This window comes from Thermobia domestica, chromosome 15 (genome assembly GCF_964235325.1).
Source record: "Thermobia domestica chromosome 15, izTheDome1.hap1.1, whole genome shotgun sequence".
NCBI classification, from domain to species: domain Eukaryota; kingdom Metazoa; phylum Arthropoda; class Insecta; order Zygentoma; family Lepismatidae; genus Thermobia; species Thermobia domestica.
Window position 1 is genome coordinate 112,037,816 of NC_137468.1, and position 24,647 is coordinate 112,062,462.

Sequence of the window (24,647 nt, forward strand, 5' to 3'; positions counted from 1 at the left end):
ATTCGACTCCACCAGGATTGATGTATCAATCATTACTGATAATTTTCGTAATATATTTATTTATCAATCTATTATTGATAATTTTCGTAATATTTATCTGTTATAATGAAACTTGGCATGTGCTTTCTTCCAACCTTCGGAAATAAACTTGTTTCTGGTTGAAATCCGTCCAGAATAATAGGATGAAAAGGGTTAAAATCAAGTTCTTGTTGCAAGTTTGGACATATGCTAAATATGTTTTAAGTAGAATTTTGGCAAAAAATACTCGATTCAGACTAGATATGTTATATACACTATGTGATCAAAAGTATCTGTACACCCCCAAAACATACGTTTTTCATATTAGGTGCATTGTACTGCCACCTACTGCCAGGTATTCATTATCAGCGACCTCAGTAGTCATTAGACATCGTGAGAAAACAGAATGGGGAGCTCCGCGGAACTCACAGGCTTCCAACGTGGTCAGGTGATTGGGTGTCACTTGTGTCAGAAGTCTGTACGCGAGATTTCCACACTCCTAAACATCTCTAGGTCCACTGTGTCTGATGTGATAGTGAAGTGGAAACGTGAAGGGATACGTACAGCACAAAAGCGTACAGGCTGACCTCGTCTGTTGACTGACAGAGACCGCCGACAGTTGAAGAGGGTCGTAAAGTGTAATAGGTAGACATCTATCCAAACCTCACACAGGAATTCCAAACTGCATCAGGATCCACTCCAAGTACTATGACAATTAGGCGCGAGGTGAGAAAACTTGGATTTCATGGTCGAGCGGCTGCTCATAAGCCACACAACACGCAGGTAAATGACAAACAACGACTCGCTTGGTGCAAGGAGCGTAAACATTGGACGATTGAACAGTGAAAAAACGTTGTGTGGAGTGACGAATCACGGTATGCAATGTGGCGATCCGATGGCAGGGTGTGGGTATGGCGAATGCCCGGTGAACGTCATCTGTCAGCATGTGTAGTGCCAACAGTAAAATTCGGAGATGGTGGTGTTATGGTTTGGTCGTGTTTTTCTTGGAGGACTTGCACCCCTTGTTGTTTTGCGTGGCACTCTTACAGTGCAGGCCTACATTGATGTTTTAAGCACTTTCTTGCTTCCCACTGTTGAAGAGCAATTCGGGGATTGCGATTGCATCTTTCAACACTAGCAAGCATCTGTTCATACTGCACGGCCTGTGACGGAGTGGTTACACCATCATAACATCCCTGTAATGGACTGGCCTGCACAGAGTCCTGACTTGAATCCTATAGAACACCTTTGGGATGTTTTGGAACGCCGACTTCGTGCCAGGCTTCACCGACTTACATATATACCTCTCCTCAGTTCAGCACTCCGTGAAGAATGGGCTTTCATTCCCCAAGAAACTTTCCAGCACCTGATTGAAAGTATGCCTGCGAGAGTGGAAGCTGTCATCAAGCATCCAGCAGTACCGATGGAGGGCACCACGAACTTGTAAGTCATTTTCAGCCAGGTGTCCGGATACTTTTGATCACATAGTGTATATTCTTTAGAGTTTTCAATCATTCCTATTGCTTAAGATTTAAATTGGTCAGGAACAAGGAATTAAGTGGAGTAAATTTATCTTCAACTTGGAAGCTTCATATAAATATATATTCGGGTGTTCTAAAAATGGCGCCGACAGACCGTTGACCGCTATTATACAGGCCAAAATAAAGCGAAAATATTATATGATAGCATGCCCTCTAAGGCCCCCTTCAGCCTCTATGGGGAATCAAAATTTTACAATGTGGCAAAGTCGCATATTAACTTGGAGCCATTTACACAGGGATGCAAATAACCACTCGCCCGGGCGAGTGGTTCATCGGTGCGGGCGAGTATTTAATATCATACCGAAGATAAGTAAATTATTTCTATTGTGGAATGTGGGCTAGTAGCTTTTTCCTTGGGCGAGTAATATTTTGTTTCTTATTTGCATCCCTGCATTAGCATTACTCTACGAATACAAGCAGTTGAATCGATTGCTGCACTAATTAATGATGCTAGTGTCAATCAATATCGACTTTAGTTACCATCTGGAAAGAATCGATATAACTATTTGATAGATAGGTAGATCTAATCTATGGTTCTTTATTTGCGACGTTGCCACATAATGCAATTTGTGTCTCCAGATGAGGGCTCGAAAGGTAGACAAATATATTATCGTTTTCGAAAAAAATATTCTTTGAAAAATCTAGTCCCACGAGAAATGACTTAATGCTATATTATAGACTGTTAATGAAATATAAATAAAATAATGAGGACCATTTTCATTCAAATAGCTATTTATGATTTTCATCCTCCAACAAACTTTTTTTTTTTTTTTTTTTTTTTTACGTAAGATGGAAATTTGAAAAACTATCCCTGGAGAATCGTATAAAAACCTTAAGTTTAAAATTTGGTCTGGGTACGTTAAACGGCGTGGTCTTTAGGCATATTTACATAATCAGAACAATAGATATACACGTCTCCGGCATGAATGCCCTGAAATATCGAATTCGATTTGTTTTCACGATCAGCATAATCTCTTCTCTCCTACCATCATTCGAAAATTATATATATTCGATTCTGATGTAATATGACGTATATCTTATTCCTTTGCCAATCATTCCTACTACTTGGAACTGAAACTGAGGGAAATGAATTTACCAATATAATATAAAAGCAGAAAATTGTATTCAGTGAGGCGTGGAAAATTAAACGAGAAAAAAAAAATACAAATATCTGTAGGTCGAATGGTCGGGTGTAATATAAAGTTGAGAAGAAGAGCAGATGATTCTGTAGTTTATACACTTCGTATAATAGAGGATATTCGACTACTAATATAATTTATGAGTAATAATGATAGAGTTATTTCAACATATTACCAGAATGTACGAGGAATTAACATTAAATTAAATGAAATATATATATTAACATTAACAGAAAACTATAATAACGTTGACAAAAACATGGTTGAATAATAGTGTATTTGGAAGTGAATCCATTGACGACAGATTGTTTTTCGACAAGATAGACAACGAAAAATAGGAGAAGATTTACTTGTAGCAATCTAAAAAGTTTCAAGTGCAAGAAATTAGGATAAATATTAAACATGTACAAATCGTCTTTATCCATCATGAGTCTGGAACTCATTAAAGGAATAGTTTATCACTTCTGACCAGAGGATATACTCTTATTCATTAAAACTAAAATGCAGTGTAATAGTTTCGACAGCTGCTCTTAGTGTCTGATGAAGATAGAGTAAAGTTGTCGAAACCAATACACTGCATTTTTGTTTTAATAAATAGGTGTGTAAATATATATAGTAAAACCTGTCAACTTGGCCATATCTCTAAGTTGGTCATCTGCTCATCTTGGCCTGGTTCGTCCTGAGCCTGCATTTTCCCAGGCATTCGTTACTAATTACTCTAAGTTGGCCGCATTGAAGCAATGTTTACCCTATGATTGTAATGATAAATTTACCTGCATATCTTCGCCACGCAAAAAATCATTTTTTTTAAACTCTTTCGTATTCCTATATGAGAGGCAGATGTTCTGTATTTGTGATTGGAGACAAAGAAGCATGGATTCAAACTATTTGTTCTTGGAGGTCAATGACCACAACACTATCCTGATAAAGGGGTGGTGAAGGAAGATGTAAATAAGAAAAAGCACGTACAGGAATTCAGGAAATGATTGCACACATTTATTTACCCGTCTGTTTTGGTAAAACCATTGGCTATAGCGGCTTCTTTCATCAGTGGAGAGCTTTAGTAATTCCGGAAAATTCTTAAGATTAAAGCTAACCATCTCAATTGTCAACTATTGGCATCTAACGGTTTGTCGAAAGATAGCGAAGGTTTTGAGATATGAATTCCGTTAAGAGTTTTTCAAAACGTCTTTTGCTCCGAGGGAAACACTTGTAGCTCATTAACAAGAGGTAGTTAACTACAAAATTAAAATGTGCATATGTGCCAAAAAGAATAAAAGAAATACGTCTAGAATGAACCATCATGAATAGATTTGTTATTAATAACTGATTTGCTACTTTTCGAAAGGTATCTACAGAAAATATTTGTCACTGTTTAATCAGTTCAGATGAAAGTTTCTGACTCTACAGACAGCAAAAGAGCGATTTCCGATTTTAGTGTGTTTATGTTCAGTGACCTTTGTGTTCAGTGGAAGGGGACGTGTTGAGTTCATGAATTCATAATTAGTGGTCGAAGTGAGACATTATAATGGGGTATGCCATACCGCCTCTGGTTTTTCAGTGATGATGGCATACCACCTCTGGTTTTTCAGTAATCAAGACATACCGTTACTGGAGAGTAGATGCTAAATATATTTATTAAATCTATTTTTATACACAGTAACTGACAAATAGCTTTGCACGTAAAGATTTTATTTCTTATATAGAACTAATTTCTAAGTTGACATCATCGACATTTTTTGTTATTTTCCCCCATCTTTTGTGTTTAAAAGGAGGTGTCTTCAAAGAAATTCATCTAGTTTGTATTTTGATGTGCCATATTGAATTTTTTATTTGTGAGTGTCTTGTTGCCTTAATGCATATAAATGTCTATTTTGAGTATGGGCGAAGTTATGGGTTATCTGCTGTGGAGGACGGATCTTCCCTGGGTTTGAAATACCACTCAGTCGAGTAGGTAGTCCGGGAGTTTTCCCGCAAGAAATTGTTAATATAAAAACTCGGTTTTTAAGCATTTTCATGGATAATTCTCTATAATACAACATATGGGGATATTTTTAAAAAGGTTTCTCAGAAAATTGTTGGCGGGGAATCAAGGTCTCTCCATATTCCCCCCCCCCTGCCCCGTAACTAAGAAAAACTCTTCAAAGATTTTGAGTCATTATGTAAATAGAAATGCAATCTTTTAGGTAACCTACTCTCATTGCATTTCAACATTTAGATAGCCGGTATGTCGAGTAAAAATCGTAATAAAACATACCGTTTCTGCTTTTTTTCCACTTCGAACCCTGTTCATAATGGATTCAAAACGTAGAAAGTTGAATAAATTGTGTGTAAAGAAGAAAAAGGAAGTGTTAGATTTGATAGATAAAAGTGTGAGTCAACGCTCAAAATCTGTACAATTAGGGCTATCCAAATCTACGGTAAGGAACATTAATAAAAACAGACTCAATTATTAAGGCCTAGGAAGGAAACTAAAATAATGACAGGAAAAGAAAATTACTAAAAACATATCACGAAGTAGTGAAGTCGTGAATCCTTGAATCTTTTTCAGAAGTGTACAAATATTAAACATACTGTAGTAATTTTTTCTAGTACTGTATATTGTTATTATTGTCGTGCCATTGATATTAACATATTACTATCAAGTAATACTAGAAATCCTATCCTAAAAATACACCCATCACACTTATTTTCTGATAGTTGGCAACCTGTCTTAGTTGGCCACTTTCCAATGGAACCGATGGTGGCCAACATATACAGGTTTCACTGTACTCTGGTCAGAAGTGTTAATTATTAAACATTGTCTGTATTATGCTGATAACAGAAAGTTGTATTTTATTGCTAATTTAAAAATAAAAATGCTTCTTATGGTTTCTCTTTATAAATAGATTTAATCTACCAGACAAATGCTTTAGTGTAATTTTGATAGAAATTAAAGCTTTGTTTCAGTACAATACAGGGTGGCCCAAAAGTAGGTATACAGTTCCGTGTTGACCGGCTCATGGCATTTTATATAATTTACTTATTACTATCCATACAAGCAGTGACTTACAGTTTCCTTATTATTTGTTTTTAATCTCTTTTCACTCATACCTTAAGCTTGGAACGAACAGAAGCAAACTAAAATGTCATATTTTGTAGGACTTTATACCTACTTTTGGGCCATCCTGTATTTTTCTACCTTTTTGGTATGTAGTATAGTTAATAAACAACGTGTTTCTAGACTTACTGTAGTTCACTCAATAGTAATTTTTACTTTCTTCATCCTGCTACTGAATTAAGCTTTAATTAATGCAAATCTACACGTTCTTTTTTCATCTTCATAACACTTAAATTTCATAATATTCGAAACGGGATTCGTTTTGCATATTGCAGCCACTCTATAATAAATTTCATTCTGTAATATCTTTATAATTTTTGTTAGGTTGAAGGTGGAAGAATAGACCATGGCCATCACCAAGGGTACGCCAAAAGGGCTCTTCAGGAGACCTATATGTTTGACGAAGCGATTATTACAGCACTCAAAATGGTTGACACCTCAGAAACACTAGTTATCGTGACTAGCGACCATGCTCATACAATGACCATTAGTGGATATCCTCCTCGTGGGAATGACATACTAGGTAAGATGTTAACTATGAAATAGAGTGCAACAAAAATGAGTTTATTCACCTTTTTACCGTACACTGTTAGTTACAGTCAGTTTTGTTAAGAGTAATGAAACTAATGTCAAACAATAATTCAGAATTAGTTACATGGAAGCTAAGCAAGATTGTGTACGTACTGTTGTATACAAAGATCAAAATAATGTTGCTTTCAGACACAATTAAATCTATGATTATTGCAGAAAATAGAAACGGTTATCTTTTAGTCACTTATTTAATATTAATTAAATATATTTAGTTTGTGAAATTGCAATTTTTGTAGTTTATTGAAAAATCTGCAATTCATACTAATCATGAGGTGATTTTGATAAACTCCGCTTCTATACTCTGGTTTCGCCGACCGTAAGTTTCATATACGATCAAAATGAAAAAAAACTTACATGATAATTATGAATAAAAATATATTCAAAACAAATAAAGACGTTTAGCATTTAAGACGGAAGTTTCGACTTAATTGTAAACAAGATTTACGACAAAGAAAGAAAAAAACTGAAGAAAACAGTGCAATCATATGTCGAAGTTAACCACCTTGAATATTGTGCTAGTACGGTAATTCGCATAATGTGTGCCCCCTCGAGAGACGCAAAAGACCGTTAAGAAGGGAAGGGACGCAGGATATTGAAAGACTGTACTATACAAGCTAAAGAATATACGAGAAATAGTTATTCAGTGTATCATAATTTAAAAAATCAAAGTCGTGGTTACTGTATTTGCACCAAACTATGTATAAGGGAATAATTTGATTTGATTTTGAGTTTAGCGTCACTTTCAGCAGTGACGCTATATGAGACGTAGACTTACAACTTAACGTGAGATCCAAACCACAGAAGCTCCCGTCAGCAATGGAACCCAGTTCTCTCAACGTATATGAATAGAATAGGGGTGGCCAACTTAATGCATGTGTACCACTAGCGCAATCATTTTCACCAGAATGTTCTGTGATACGCCACACGGAGAGGAGCTGGCAGGAAACTTGGCTTTGAAAATCAATAATGGTGACAATAACAGGGAAACAAGTATATCAACAGTGTACTCAATGGTTTTGCAGGGATACTCTTCATGGATGCATGATTACGCGTACACTGCCAACACTTGCCTATCACTATATCACTCCTCTAACTCATCCCCTCCTCTCCATTTCTCAGGCGTCTCTCTGTTATTTCTCTAATTGTAAAAGCGTAGTCCTATGTCATACATCGTTCAGCTCGAAATGACTCCATTACTGGCATAAAGACGAAGTTGCACACAAAAGTCCCCTGCAATTAGATAATTTATATGCTGGTATGCAAAAGTTGCAGGACTAGGCGTAGTCACGTAAGTTTAGCCACAATTTTCCTAAAAATGATCTTCTTATGCAGCTATACTGTACACAGCTCTTACAGCCTTTAAACTTTGGAAAGCTCCGTAGAAATTCTATTCTAGAATCATGGTAAATACTTTCGTTTATTCACCATAAATTGTTTTCAAACTAGAAATCAATCAACTCGGGATTTATCTTCGGGAAGAAGATGGAATTCCAAGTAGGACTCTTCTAATGATAAGGACGAATGACGAAGAATAACCAAGATGATACATTGATGACCTACAAATGCTCTGTGAACGGTGAAGTGATGCAGCGATGAAAAAAAAAAATAATAATTAAAAATGTAAATTAAGGGAAGAAGAATAATGGAAATGTATTGAAAACGGTGTGAAAGGTATATGGCGAAGTATGGTTTCGTAATTTCTCTTATGTTTCCTTCCGTAAGTGTCACGTATACTCTTTACAGCCAAACAGATGCTGACACCTAACAACTCTTTTGTAAAGATTGCAGAACAGGTGATGTAATGAAAGTACAAAATACGATTTTTTTTTTATGGAAGTGGGAATCACAAGAAACACTTTTAAATTTTAAACTTATATATTTAACGAGCACTTTTTGAAATTAGTTTGTCTGACATAAATTTACACATATTATGATAGTGAGTGAAATCTTATTGGTTTATGTAATAATAATAAAGTAATAATAAAGAATTTTACTGTCGTTAAACTATATATAGCAATAGGCAACGTCAAAATGTGATTGATCTGTAACTAAATTAATGATGAAATGACATTACAAAATAAACTATAAATACAATAACAATATGCATTTTAAATAAAAGCTCAACACGAGATTACAAAATACGTTACACTTCTATTGAACAATTAAAATACTCCTGTAAAGAATAAAAGGGCGTTTTAACTAACCAATTGTATAACTTACCTTTAAATCTATCTATATGTTCATCTTTTAGTTATGCAGGCAACTTGTTATACAGTTTTATTCCAATTGTCTCATACCTATTTAATGATTTGGACAGTCGTTGATATGGGACATTTATGAATTTACTGCTCCTAGTATTATACGAATGGATGTCTTGCCTAAGTTGTAAATTTTGGTGATTAGTTTTTATATAGAAGAGTACTGTGTAAATGTATAGATTGATTATTGTCATAATTTTAAGATTGATAATTGATATCTACAATGAGCTAATTTGTTTACATTTGAAATAATTCTGATGGCCTTTTTCTGTATTAAAAGAATGCTATTTACATGATAATTGTTACCCCAAAATAATATACCATACGAAATTATACTCTGAAAAAAAGCAAAGTAAGCCGATCTGACATAGTTATCAGGAACATGATTTTTTAATTGTTTTAGCAGATATATTACTCTTGAGAGTCTTTCAGAAATATAATTAATATGCTGTTCCACGATAAATTGTTGTCAATATATATACCTGGAAACTTCACACATGTTGAGTTATTCTCAACAGGCACTCTTTTAGACTAAAAGTCATATGTTGAGTTTTATACTCGTTAAATAAAAAAACATTAGCCTTAAACCAAATCACAACCTGATCCCATGTATTTTCAGTTATAGAATTAAGTCTACTAAGATCAGGACTAGTATTTAGAAAGGTTGTATCGTCAGCATATAGTATAGAGTAAGCAGATAAAAAGTAAGGTAGATCATTTATCATTAGTAAAAATAAAAGTCGCCCAAGTACTGAACCTTGGGGTACTCCGTATTTAACTGATGCAATACCAGATTTATTGTTATTTACAAAAACAATTTGTTTACCGTTTTCTAAGTAAGACTTGAATAATCTAAAACTTAAACCCTTGATACCGTAGTACGCTAATTTTTTTAAAGGAGAATTGTGTGTTCAACACAATCAAGGGCTTTGCTTAAATCACAAAATGTTGCCTGAACAAAATCTTTGTTTTCAAAGCCTCTAATAACTTTCTTTACTAACGAATCGATCGCTCCAACAGTAGATCCACCCTTTACAAAACCAAACTGTGAATCACTAATTACGTTATACTTATCAAGATAGTCACATAACTGCATATGTATCACAGTCTCAAGAATTTTTGAGAAGACTGGTACCAGAGAAATTGGTCGATAACTAGATGGACAATTTTCGGGTCCCTTTTTATATACAGGCACAACTCGTGATAATTTTAAAACTTCGGGGAAGATTCCCTCTGTTAGACATTGGTTAATGCAATGGGTAAGCGGCAGAACAATACAATCAACAACTTTTTTAATTAGATTACTCGACAATCCATAAACATCAACACTGTTTGAACACTTGAAGTTATTTACAATGTTGAGAACTACTTGGGGAGATATATTTCTGAATACAAAACTATCACGTATAGGATTTACAGATTGTTCCATTAGATTGACTGCTGTTACATCAGGTTTGTCAATATTATTGTGTACTTCATCTACAGAGTTTACGAAATAATTACTAAAATCTTCTGGATTGGGATAAAGACAGTCCAGATTACTCTTAACTATAGAATTATTTACATTCCAAGCTTGTTTACACTTATTAACAGACGATTCGATTTTTGCTGAAGTATACTGTTTTCTTGCTTCATTAACAGCTTGCTTATATGTATTCCTAGCTTTCAGATAGACTGACCTAGTTACTTCATTTTTCTCTCTCTTATATTTGTTTAAATGTAACATCACCTCACACTTCATTGAGTAAAGTTGAGGGGTATACCACGCGGAATTATTTTCTCTATGTGGCTTTTTAAGTAGGCTCTGATTAACTTTACAAATTCTTTGTGGGATGAAGATGTCAAAGTTATAGAGAAATAAATTCAAGAAGCGTTCAAACAGTGCACTCGAGTCGGTGTAATTCGACAGCAATTCAAACCAATTCATGTTGCAGAGTGAATTCTTAAACTCAGATATTTTACCCTCAGTGATTGGCCTAGAGACAACTATTTTACATTCTGTGGACAAGATATCAACCTCCTTACTTAATAGTGCGTTATCTAATTGAATCCATACATAATCATGATCACAAAAAGGAAATATTGATACATCACAATGAGTTTGACATAAATTGAAATTTATAAATATGTTATTAAGATAAACTAGACCCTTGTTGGCTTCATATTTGTAATACTATAATTAAATTGCCTTAACAAATTTTTTAATTCATCTACACTGTTCTTTGTTATTGTTACGTCAAAATCAGAGTTTAGATCGCCACTTATGACTATCTTAAAATTTCTAACCCTAGACCTACTCAATAAGTTTAGCAGTTCCTCGAGTCTATCTAGAAAGACTATTGAATTACCGTTTGGGGATCTGTATAGTGATACGAAAACCAACTTAAGACAATTAATAACGATACCTGGGTGATTCTGAAATTAAGGGGAATTTTGGCATTGGAAAAATCTTAAAATTAAAAATCGGAGAAATAGTGTATAATTTATTTTTTACACACCTAAGGGCTAAACAAACACAATCATTACAGTGGATGAGGTCAAGAAAATATATTTTTTTTAAAAAAATGGTAATATATTATTTTGACAAACACGGTGGTTACATTAATATCCACGGAGGTTACAAAACATACTCAGTGAAGATATATTTAAGTTTTATTCACTGCTAAAATGTAAGACAATGTAATATTTTGAATTGAATGCTTAATATACATTTGTGCACACAACTAAAATTGCAGTAAACGTAAACCGGAATGTTCTATTTTCCAAGAAAAGCTGTTCCAATCCCGCAACAATGTCTTTAGTATCCACAGTGGCTCTATTTGCTTTTGAGGGAAACACAATTATGAGTTCGGCCTCTATTCTGTATAAAAAAAAAAAAAAAAATTATTCGGAGATGTTAGTAGACATTTTAAGGCCACGTAATATCTGATAGTGTTTCTGGAGTACATAATTTCAATATAACAAAAGAGTTTGCTGTGTAAGTTCTGTCGATATCCCAAAAAATTTGGCATCGTTTTCGTTGTCACTGGCGGATTACACATCTCGGTAACACAACGTTTGTTGAGATTTATTTGGTACTGGGTGCAGTAGTTAAGTAAAAATACGGAACTTTTAACCCGTAACTATAATGAAACTTCTGAACATCGTTAGGTTAGAGTAAGAGTACGAAGATCTGAAAACAAGTTGTAGCAGTTCATAAATGCTGTTACATAAAAGAATACACTTTATGGTTGAAACACACTGAGAAAAAAATTGTAGGTGGCGTACTTAAAAAGATAGGTTACATGCGTAATTCCTGTAGTTTTTGGACTTAACGTACAGCAGACGTATAACTGAAAACGCATGTTGAATAATACTTTCTGTGTAAGTGTTCCATCTATACGTACTTTCCGTATGAAACAATGTCGACGGTCAGGATCTCACATACAAATGGACTTATATAACATATAGCTGACGAAGGTAACAGAAGTATATGCATGTGATATACGGAAAACTGTTAGATGTCAGACATCCTGCAACGGCATGATGTAACATCTAAGGGCAGTGCCTATGTAGCATGCGGATAACGTATGCTCCGTACGGATTTCTATAGTAAGCAAGAGGATACCGTATATTTGTTACCGCTGTCCGGAGAACGGATTTTTCTCTGTATAGCAGGCACAGAGTTGTATTGTCCCTCATGAAAATGACTGCATTTAGTGTCAGGATTACATTGAAAGCAGCTTAATCTGCGCATATTTAATACCAATGTGTTTCTTCCCCATGTCACTTGACGGCACTTCCATCCCCTTTGGTAGCTATAACAAAAGGAGATTGCACCCCTCATTTCAGTTCTAATTCGCACACTGTCAACAGATGTAAACACGAAGCGTGAAGAACATTTTTTACACAATGACTGCGGCAACCATAATATAACTCGTGATACCAATATATTTACGGAAGAGATTACATTTTGTTGATAGTTAACATGGAACATTGAAGGATTTTACAACTGATTTCAACATATCTATTGTTTTATTCATTATAAACATATGGAGAATTAATAGTTTACTTGTAGCTACAAATAGCTACTTTATTGGTTGAAGCAAAAAAAAGTAAAGTTGACTCGGGCGGAAACCGAACCCGGCACCCTTTGCACGTGAGTCGTAGATATTCCTCAAGCTGACACGCCATCACTTGATAACTTCATGCGTCGTACGATATATGCGGCCAGTCGGAAACTTCAACACGCTTTTTCTCCGTTATTTTTGGCTGTTGCGCTCTCCCAGTTTGTAATATTAACACTTTAAATATGCACTAGCACTTCGCGAAAGTGACCCCGAAGCTCATTTACCAAACTCTGCTCTCTTCTTGTTAGTTTTATTTCGTTTTGCAATTTTCTTACCACTTTTCTTTCGGCTGGTTTCTACCCGGTCAAAATTAGGCATAACAATATCATTCCTTACGACATTTCGATTGTTACCACTATTATCACTGTCAGGAGGAGTTGCCTCTTCCAGCATTTTATTTACTGCTTCCTGCTTTTCTTCGTTTCTTCTTTTCTCTATGCCTTCTAACTTTTTCACGTATTTTTTTCTCTGGGCTCTTTTCTCTCGTTTACTCATGTCTGCTATTTTTTAAAATCATTCCGCTTGTAGTTCTGGCTTTGTATCTATCTCTCTATTTTATTTTGAATTCTTCGTATAACACAGGATCTGCTTTTATTCTTTCTCTTCTTCGTCTTTCTTATTCTCTTTTCATTTTTCTATTTCTGATACCTTACTTGGCTTTTTCTCTCCACAATTAACGCTTTTATTTGATTCCATTGTTAGCTTTTCACTACCATTCATTTTTTCTTGTGCCATTCTCTCTAAAAAATAAAAAAGTAAATCAATAATTTTAATAATCCAGATTTAATCAGCAACAAACCTGTTTTTATTAGCTTGGACTCTACAAAGTGCACATCCTAACACCTAACTTCAAACATTCAGTGCTTTTGTTCAAAGAGATAAGCAACAACAAATGGTACAGATGTTCTATTTCGAAATTTTACTCATGTATAACATTTAATTAAATTTTAATTCAATATTCATCAACCAAATCATATATTATTGAAAACAACATGTAATTTATATTATAGTAGCATGTTTAGCAAACATATGATGGATTTTTTGGAATTTTTCCTCCGGGTAGCTCTAATAGGTAGCATTTCAATAAGAAGCTCATAGTAACTCAAATATATAACTATTTTTTATAATAATATCACAAAATGCTCATTATGGTAACCTCCATGGATCATGTGTAACCTCCATGCTAGATAGAAGCCACGGAGGTTACTTCCATGGAGGTTACAAAAGTGCACTTCAGACAGCCTGATACTCAAAGCTAGAAGACTATATATGCAATGACTTCATTTTTAGTAGGAAAACTGCTGTTTTAACAATAATCAATTGAAAAAACATTTTCAACGTTTTTAATAATAAAACTAGCAAATACATGGAGGTTACAAGATCAAAGAGTACGCACCTATTTTCCACAAGATGTGAAGATTTTTCACGAACACAGTACTGCTCACACACTTATCAACATATCACTCACAAAATGGCTGCTCTGAGCTTCACTTTCAGATCTAGAGACTGGACAGTGTTGCTTCCTAGTAGAGTTTCTGGTAATTTTAAAAGTACTCCATGGAGGTTACCTCACAACCCAGGGACAATATTTTCGCATAAAATAGGCCATGAAAATAACCTTAAAATTTAATTTCTTGCTAAGTAGTTTCATTATTTATGTCTTACAGTAGTAACTTATGCGGATTTTTCACAAATTTTCTAGGGAAAACATATTTTTCTCTTCTGTTAATGTTGAAAAATGCTGGTGGGGACACTCCACGGAGGTTACATTTCACATATTTTTCGCTTTTTTAAAAGCAGAAAAATAAAATAAATGTTAAAATAAAATCTGGGAACACAAAGTACTAATTATTTTTTATTTAATAATAACTTTGTTACTTTAATATTGCATATCTAGAGTCTTAAAATTCAGAGGGACTGAAAATTCCCCTTAATTTTAGAATCACCCACCTGTGGCCTCGAAATCGATTTCAGTACAAGGAAAGTCAAGGTCTAATTTCTTACACTTAAGTGAGAGCTTGTCTGTTACAAAAATGGCTACCACACCGTGAGAACGGTGATTCCTACAGAAACTATTAACAAGTACATAGTCATCTAATTTATTAAACACAATTCCATCCTCTTTGCACCAATGTTCACTTAAACCTAAGACATCTAAATTATTATCATTCCCAAAGTCATTTAAAACTACATGTTTATTGTAGATCCCTTGAACATTTAAGTACCCCACTTTAAAATCAATAGTGTGGCTTTGTTTTACGTTAACCTGTTGTGCTATAACCGGTTGCAGATTTTTGGCTAAGTCTGCATCATTAAACTCTTTTGATCTAAAAATTAGCATGAGCTAAAGGTATTGCATCACCTGAGGTAGTAGATTGTGAGATTATGAGCTGAACAAATTTATTACACATAAGGTGCTTCCCATTGCTGTTTACATGTAGCCCATGTCTTGTGAAATGTGACCTATCTAGCAACTGCAAATCAACGTACTTTACATTTAGGAAAAACTTACATACCTTTGCTATTTTACGATTGGTACAATTCAGTAGCATATTTACACATGAACTCTCTGCCAGATCATGTCTGTATGGAATTCCCACAACAAACACATTAGTCTTTGTTAACGTACTCAGCATTTTGTACAAGTTTCGCACTGCCTCCTGACCCTCATTCCTTGCCACGTTATTTCCTCCCGCAATCACAATTAATGTGTCTTTCATGGTCATGTTTTTGGATAGCGATACACAATCTTTCAACACTTCGCTGGTACCGGCCCCAGGCTTCGTAATGCAGCTCACATCATAACTTGACTGTAGTTTTTCTTGTAGTAGGTTAGCTATATTTCTAGCATGACTATCTCCAAGAATCAAAACGCGTCGTTTGTTACTTAGTTGCAATTTACTCGGAGTTACTTCTTTTTTTCCCTCGGAGTTTTGTTTCACTTCCTGGACGACGTTCTTTTGTTTCTTTTCACTTTTCTTCCCTATGTGCAAACGATGATGCTTTTGATATGAAAATTTCCCTTGCACATTGACCGTTGTTTTTCTTGAATGTGCAAGGGCACAGTTCTTCCTTGCACTTGAATTTTCTACTACTTCACTGTATAGAACATCAAACTTATTGTTCACTGGTACAGAATATAACGTTGTAGATAAATCTCCTTCATTCAGCGTATTACCTTTTTCAAATACCAAGTTTTCTGCCCCCCTTTTGTTATGTCGTACCTGTGTCTTATCGTGTCCAGCAGTATCCTGTACTACAGAGTCAATTTTATACTTACTTCGTTAAGTTTCTTTTTAAACTCCGTGTTTTCAACTTTCAGAGACTCCACATCACACTTTAAAGCACATAGTTCTTCATATAATACACGTATTATTTCAAGTGTGTTACATTTGCATTCAACACTTTCCAATACACATTGATTGTCGTTTGTCACTGTTGAATTGGAATTTAGCATTATTCTTGATGTTGCTCTTGTGATAATTATATTTTTGTTTCTAATTTTAATTTCACATGATTTACATACCTTGTGAGCACTATCTGTTTCGGTTTTGTCACAAATATCACACTTAATTTTATTCTCTACACGGGGAGCCTCAAAACTCTTACCTACCAATGCCGCCATCTTGAATGTAATATGACATATCGAACTTAATTCTTTAGTGTTCATATGCTCGTTATTAGCAGTTTTTATTGGGTTAAACGCTGCATTGAAAATAATAATAATAATAATAATAATAATAATAATAATAATAATAATAATAATAATAATAATAATAATAATAATAATAATAATAATAATAATAATAATAATAATACTCAAACTGAAATACACAGAGTAATAGTCCAAAATGAAACTGACAACGCTCCATTTAAGCTTAATTTACGTGATAGATGTGCAAACAATCGAACAAAAAATATAAACTAAAGCCAATTCATGGAGAATACATGAACAAAATGCGACAACAAAAAGAATAGTGCAACAACATATATACAAGAAATTCACAAACAAATGGTTAGCAATAGCGACCTGTTCATTAAACATATAACAGCAATTCAAGACAAAATCGTACCAGCTGTAAAACAGGAAACATTCTGAAAGCTCCAATGGCAAAAACACAAGTGAAGAAGTTGCCAAGGAAAAATGAAACAATAGAACATCCTAGGAGAATGTAAAACCTAAACACTATACATATACAACACAACCACAACTAAATATACAGAAAGACACAAAATAACGTAGCAAAAATTGTACACCAAACCATAGCAACCAATGCGAACTGATACCAGAAAAGCTACCATATTACAAATACATGCTACACCTCGTTATAGAAAACACAAGAAACTATACTAGGACAGATTCATAATCACAGACAAAACTATATCATGCAATAGACCTAACATTGTCTTAGTAAACAAGAACAAAAATCAACCTTTGTAATAGATATTGCAATACTATAGGATAACAACTTGCAGAAAAAATAATATCAAGTAATACCCTTAACCACAGATCAAAAGTTCTTCAGTGTCATTCTTAAGACTCCGCACAAAAGAGTGACATGTAATGTGCTGCCTGTTCTAGTATATTAGACGAACAACGATGGTGCAGACTCAGCAGAACTTAAAATGAACTCAATATATATATATATATATATATATATATATATATATATATATATATATATATACAGTGGCGTATTTAGGGGGGTGGCTTCCGGGCTTAAGCCCCCCTCCCGAAATCTTACTTAGTATAGTAAAGTAAATGAAATATCATGCAGAATTTTCACATTTCCAGGCAAAGCCCCCCCCGAAAGTTAGCAAAGCCCCTCCCGAAACAAAATCGTAAATACGCCACTGTATATATATATATATATATATATATATATATATATATATATATATATATATATATATATATATATAGAGAGAGAGAGAGAGAGAGAGAGAGATAGGTAGATAGATAGATAGATAGATATTTACAAGTTTTATCACACTATCAGGTAAGTTTTATCTATGTATCATTGTTCTTGCTTTCAATTCTTAATAACAGATTTTTTCAAATTCAGAGATACTATATACAGAATTGCTTATAAGTAGTGTTGTAAATAGAAAAAAAACGTTCGTATTTTTTCAGAAATATACGTTTTTTTAGGAAAAAAAACATTGCCTCTCGTTTTTTCCTAAATTTCGTTTTTTTTTTTTTCAAATAGTCATTTGTAATGCATCTTACGTCTATTTAAGTATGAAATATTTTTATGTAGGTGTAATCACCGTAAAATGCAATATAAATTAAACGCTAGATCCTGATACGCTACAGATATTTTACAATTTACATGAATACCATACTTATTAACAATTCGGGTTTCAGCAATTTTCATCAATATCAACTAAGAAATAAAAGAAGAAATGAAATTTTGTTTTTTCGTGATAGCAGGCCTTTAATAAGTACGAAAATAATGTCACGTACAGTATAAAATTCAAATTACTTGTCTAAAGGTAAAAACTAATACTAATTTGCCTAATAGTATTTTTCTAAATATCATATATAAATAATTTCTCGACTAGATATATATGATATGCAGAACCGGCTCTACCATATATGCAACACGTGCATTTGCATGGAGCGGCAAGTTTGGAGGGTCCGGCAAAATCTGTCATACGTATATTATTTAAATTAAATATTTCTTGTTGGAAACAGATTTCATGATGATGGCAGTTACATTTACTAAACTGACCTAATTGAATACTACATTCATAAATTATGTTTAGGTTGCATTAGTTTAAGGTCACACGGTCAATGCTAAAGCAAATGGTTCTAATAAATCCGAGCACAAATTGCTTGATTGTTGTCAAATGCAAGAATTCAATTCTCGAATAGTAGCGAGTTTTTGTCAGAAACAAGTTCCTTATCATTGAAGATAGAAACAAGTTTTTTTTAAAAAATGTTAACAAATGTAGAAGAAAAATCAAGAAATAAAGATGAAAGAGCTAGTTGCACTGGAATTGCAAACTGATACATTGAGATCTAAGCTCGATATTGAATTCTATAGAAAGGATTACCATCTTTCCTCTGCAGGTGTGTTTGTTTTATCTTTCACTAACATAGTAGATTAATATTTAAAGAAAAAAAATAGACACAACGGGATTACCTTTTTAGTAAGTATTTAAGCCTTTCTGAGTGCAACTGCACTTACCCTCTCCTTCGTTGTTCATGCTGGAATAGCATACTTAAAATCATGACTTTTAAGATTTATTCTTTCTGGAGAAAGGGGGAGGCGGCAAATTATGTCTGCACGGGGCGACAAATTGCCTAGGGCCGGCTCTGATGATATGTATATACAAGACATTGAAGTAATGCAGGGTGTTTCAAAATTAATATTAGGGTTTTGAAACTTTGTAGTATCTATTACAATTAACTTACAATTATAAATATTATATCACATGAAAGAGCAACTCAAACAGTTTTGTACGCACGCATGTACATGTATTGTTTCTTCTGTCTGCCGTTAGAAAGAGCAAGTAGCAAAGATGGAGACTAGAGAGCAGAAAGCTTTTTGTGTTTTAATAAAAACTGAATCTGTACAGTGCAACCGTCTGTGTGAAGAATATTAAGGAGACGCTTCCAACTACGTCCTTATCTTTTGCAGTTGCTACAGGTCTAAAGCCTACAGAATACGATTTACGTGCCAATTTCGCAAGTGAAATATTGCCGCATAACAATGAAGATTTTCTGGATCGTGATAAATCGACATTTCACCTAAGAGCTAATGTGAACACTCATAATGTTTGCATCTGGCGGTCAGCAAATCCTCAGGAGATGGTACAGTTGAAACGAGACACCCTTAAATTGAATGTGTTTTGTGCTATATGACGGAAAGTTTATGGGCCTTTCTCGCCTATCGACTAGATGTGTGCCGTGTGACGAATGAATCTCACATCGAATACTTGTAGCAAAGACTGTTTGAGGTCCTCTTTTACTTCATGCATTGCTTATAATTGTACGTAAAATGTAATAAGTGCTACGAAGACTTAAATCCCCCATATTCATTTTGAAACACCCTTCATTGCTCACCAACAGTGTTGGAACTAAGATGCAAAAAGGAGAGAAAATTTTCCTTATAAAATTATTGTTTACAGCGATATTATTATTAGTCGAGACTAAAACTACAACAACAACACGGGTTAGTAGTCAAAAAAATGTAATCAAATGTACACTCGTAACCCTTTCGGACCCAGGTGGCCGAAGTGACACACACGGGTGTGTCACTTTTTTAATCCGCTCCTGTGTGGACACTAATTAAGATATCGGGTTATTATTCTTGCCAAATATGGTTGAACCATAGTTTATCATATTAATTTCTTTTTCTTCTGGTGTCGAATTTCCTTCTCAAATTTCACCCCAGTCAAAAATTCGAGAATTTTCCAATTTCGAATTTCCTTTACTTCTTTTTTCCTTGTAGCTTCCTTCGTTGTAGAAAGACCTCCTTAAGACTTGCAGGTAGATACCTTGGATGAATTCCTAACTGTTGATATCAATTAGACGGGCCTGCGCGCAGTGTTGCCAATTACGGAAATTAAAATTTCCCTAAATTTGGGCAAAGTTTTCGAGATTTTTGTTTATAAATCCGTACTTATACCTCCGAGTGCAAGTCAACTTCCTCCAATCGAACATTTGTCCTTACTTAACAAACGGAAGTACAGATCGTTAGAATGGGGTAATTAGGGGACGCACGGAAAATTCGTATTTAGGTTCTAACCCTTGATTTTTCTAGTTTTTCCCTATTTTTTTGTTTACCGTAATATATTTTTGGTAATTAGAAGCTTTGTTCCTTAAATATCGCCATAATACTTGTAGAATATATTAGTGGTGTACCAATGTTTAATGTAAGATAGTTTGCGTCTGTCTGGTAGCAGTGTTGCCAGCTACAGAAAATTTAATTCCAGATTTTAGGGGCATTTAAAAAAACTTTTTTGTTTCTATTATTTCCCTCTTGTTGGCTAAACTCGAACAAACGTACCAGTGTCTAAAAGCCTCGTCTTTTGCCTACACAGCGCACTATAAGAAGTTTCACTAGAATTATTAGAAGTACACTTGAGGATTACAATAAACTATATTCTGGAAATGGTTAAAAAAAAAAAAAAAAGGTGAATTTCTGAGGTAGAATGAGATATTTTTTAAATTTCATGCTTACTTTGTTAGATATCGCCATGATACTTGTAGGGTATATTTTTGGAGCATTAGGGTTTATTTTCAGATAGTTTTCGTCTGTCTGATGGCAGTGTTTCCAGCCAAAAGAATTAATTCCTGATTTTAGGTGAAAAATTCGGAAAATTTCCCTTTTCCCCTCTATTATTACCCTCTTGCTGGCTACATTGAAACAAACATACCACTACCTGAAAGCTCCCTCTTTGCTCTACAGAACGCACCATAAAAAGTTTCAATGGGATAATTAGAGAAGCTGTAGTCCTTGATTTTTGCTTCTGAGGAGCAAAGAGTGTCAAAATTTCATGTGTATGATGACAATTTTTTCTTTCCGTATTTGAATGGAAGCCAGCGACTTCAGGATTTCACTGTAACTTGTCAACACACCAAAGAATTCTTTTTAGGTGACTTGAACCGATATAGCAGCAGTGGTGCTAGAAACAAAAAATTTTGAAATTCGGTTAGGGAATTTTTTGTAAATATTCACCTCTACATTTCCCTCAATAATTTCCCACCCATTGGCAACACTGCAATGCAATTTACACCAAAAAATAGCCACATCCATTTTCTAAAATACAAGGCCTTAACCATATCAATCGAACGATTGGTTTTTGAGCAATAAGTTACTAACTGAAAATGTATGAAAACGCCAAAAATAACCTGGGTTCGAAAGGAATAATCACATAATTTTGCTCGTATAGGTACAAAGAAACAAACAATTTGTAAGTTACGAGGGCTTCGACTCAAGTTCTGTTGATTATTTCAATAATCTGAAACATAAATCAATAAATAATAGTTGCCGAAAAAAAAAACAGACATTTGAAAAAACATGAAAAAGAACGATGGTTTTTTATTGAAAAAAAAACTTCACAGAGAAAAAACCGTTTTTTTTACAACACTACTTACGAGGAGGGATTTACAAAAGTTTTTGAAGTTGTCGTGAGGTGTTGTGCATACATTTTGTGGTAATATATTAAATAATTTCATACCTGTATACTTATAACTCTTTTGAGTAATGGTTAACCTAACTTGTGACATATTAAGGTCGCTTTTATGTCTAGTATTGTACGAATGAACATCACTTCGGTGATTAAAATTATCTAAATTTTCTTTTATATACATGAGACATCGATAAATAAATAAAGAAGGCACTGTCATAATTTGAGTTTCCGTAAACACTTCCTTGCGTGATGCTGTTTTAGGCAATTCCTTAATTATTCTTACTGTTTTTTTTTTTTTTTTTCATTTGAAGACATTCTGTGCACCAGAAGAATTATCCCAGAATATTATTCCATATTCCAAATGTGAATGAAAAAAAGCATTGTACGATGTTGTAAGAGATTTCTCAGTAATTACAGTTTTTAATTTACGCAATAAAAACAATACTCTGGATAACTTTCTACATAATTTTTCTGTATGTTCATCCCAATTTAACTTTGAATCGACGTACATTCCTAGCAGTTTTACAGATTTACTTGTATCTGAATGACTCGTAGAATTATTAAGATTAATGTACATAGTTTCTGTTTTATCCTGATTTACTGTAAGTCCGTTACATTTAAACCATATAGAAGACATCTCTAACATTTCGCTATTCCTACTTTGAATATCAATTATATTTTTGTCTGAATTTACAACAGTAATATCGTGAGCATATAAGACACAACTATTGGGCAAAAAACTTGGAAAATCGTTTATATATACAAGAAAAAGAAAGGGGCCCAATACACTACCTTGTGGAACACCATTTGTTACACACATGAAACTTGACTTTTCATTTCCAATGCGAACAGCTTGTTTTCTATTACTAAGATACGATGCAATTAAAGATAATTGCAAGCCATAGTGTAACTTCGCAATTAATATATTATGTGACACGGTATCGAACGCCTTACTCAAATCTAATAATGTAACCCCAACATGAAGATCGTTCTCCAAATTATCTAACACTTCTGATACTATATTTTCCAGGGCTTTAGTCGTGGAACACTCAGGTCTAAATCCAAACTGCATATTATGAAATAATTAGAATTTGAGATCTGAGGATATCACAGAATAGACTTCGCACCGGTGAATTAGTTACAACGTCAATGTTCACGTCATTAATAAAGAATATTTTGTAATTTTTGTATTTATTAAGATAAATATTTAACTCTTCCGAATTAGCAATGAAAATATTGATATCTGAGTTTGGGGTTCGGTATATGGAAACAATTATTACTTTTATGCTTTTTAGCAATAACCCAACTACTTCAAAACTCTGCTTAATACAAAAACATTCTAAATTCAAAACAGTGTATTCAATATTAAACGTATTTTTCAGATATATACCTACACCACCATGGAGTATTGAATCTCTACAGAATATAGCGGCTAACCTATATCCTGTTGGAACATACAAATGTATTTCTTCATTTGCAAGCCAGTGTTCATTAATGCATAAGATATCACAGGGAAATGTATCTAAGAAAATTTCAAGTTCAGCCAACTTGTTTGTTATCGATTGTAAATTTAAGTGGAGTATTAGTACATTCTGCAGAGCTGTGTTAGTACCATAGTTCTTAGAAAAGCTATTATTATTATTTCTTGCCTCTATTATGCCACTTATATTACTAAAATGCAGAGACGTCGTTAGACTTGAAGTTTTCACCCGGCCCCATGCGATTTTATTCATGGAGTCGGGTGAATTTGGTTTTCCTGTGCTACCCATGGTATCGCTATTGCTTCCTTACTTTCAAATTTACTGGCTACGTCCTTATCAACTATTTCGCAGATCTTGGTACTTAATTCATCCTTACCCTTTTGATTGAGATGCATACCGTGCTGAGTGTACATTTCTCTACCTATCTTACTGATATCCACCATTACACCATTCTTAAAGTGATTGCACATTGTTTTTAATTTTAAGTTAGTACTTTGTACATCTTTATTAATACACGAGTCTTCAGTAAGATCATGGCAATAAGGGACATTTACCACAATTGTTTTACAGTTATTCAACATACAGAGTTGTTTTGCAATTCTACTAACAGCCTCACTACCTTCATTCTTGGCCACATCATTTGTTCCACTTAATATTACTACATAATTACCTTCCTTATTTACAATGTTGGGATTAACACCAGACAACACATCAACGCTTTTAGCTCCAGGCTTGATATTTCCTTGCACTGCCAACTTGTGCTTAGAATTACTATTCACTTTTTCGGACAGTCCACGACCGTGACTATCACCATATATGTACACTTGCGCGTCTGTCTTAGGCTTTCTTCTTGCATTAGTTTTATTGTTTGTAACTTTCGGCACGTTTGGTTGCATAGTAGTTTTGGGTATCCTTGCGCTATTCTTCGTTTGTGAGTTTCCTACCGGTTTTTCATTTGAATTCACGTTTCCTTCACTTTCGACGTTTACCAACACACTGTATCTGTTTTCGCATACAATTGTTTTACCTGATACCACATTAGAATATTTGAGTCTGGGCCTTGAATCTGATGAAGACATTCAGATGGAAGACAAGACCTTAATCCTTAATGAATTACAACAAGCATTAGATGACAGAAGCAAATACGAATGTAGAAGGTGAACAAAATTTTAATTCAATGGCAGTAGCGGTTCGTAGTCTGTAGAAGCACCGGTTGCAATATCAAAGGTATGTAGATACGCGCAAGTGTTTCCCTTCCCCAGCGTT

General features: G+C 34.1%; 1 protein-coding gene across 2 annotated transcripts in view; it reads left to right on the top strand.

The window, feature by feature from the left end:
• Positions 1–24,647, top strand: part of LOC145671205 (alkaline phosphatase-like) — a 130,401-nt gene that overhangs the window by 70,850 nt on the left and 34,904 nt on the right. For both annotated transcript variants that reach the window (XR_014128468.1, XM_081740063.1), the window contains exon 7: positions 6,123–6,321. Coding sequence is in view for 1 of the 2 variants with exons in the window: in XM_081740063.1 (XP_081596189.1) it covers positions 6,123–6,321 (199 nt within the window). In the remaining variant the exon portion in view is untranslated. The remainder of the gene's footprint in view (positions 1–6,122; positions 6,322–24,647) is intronic.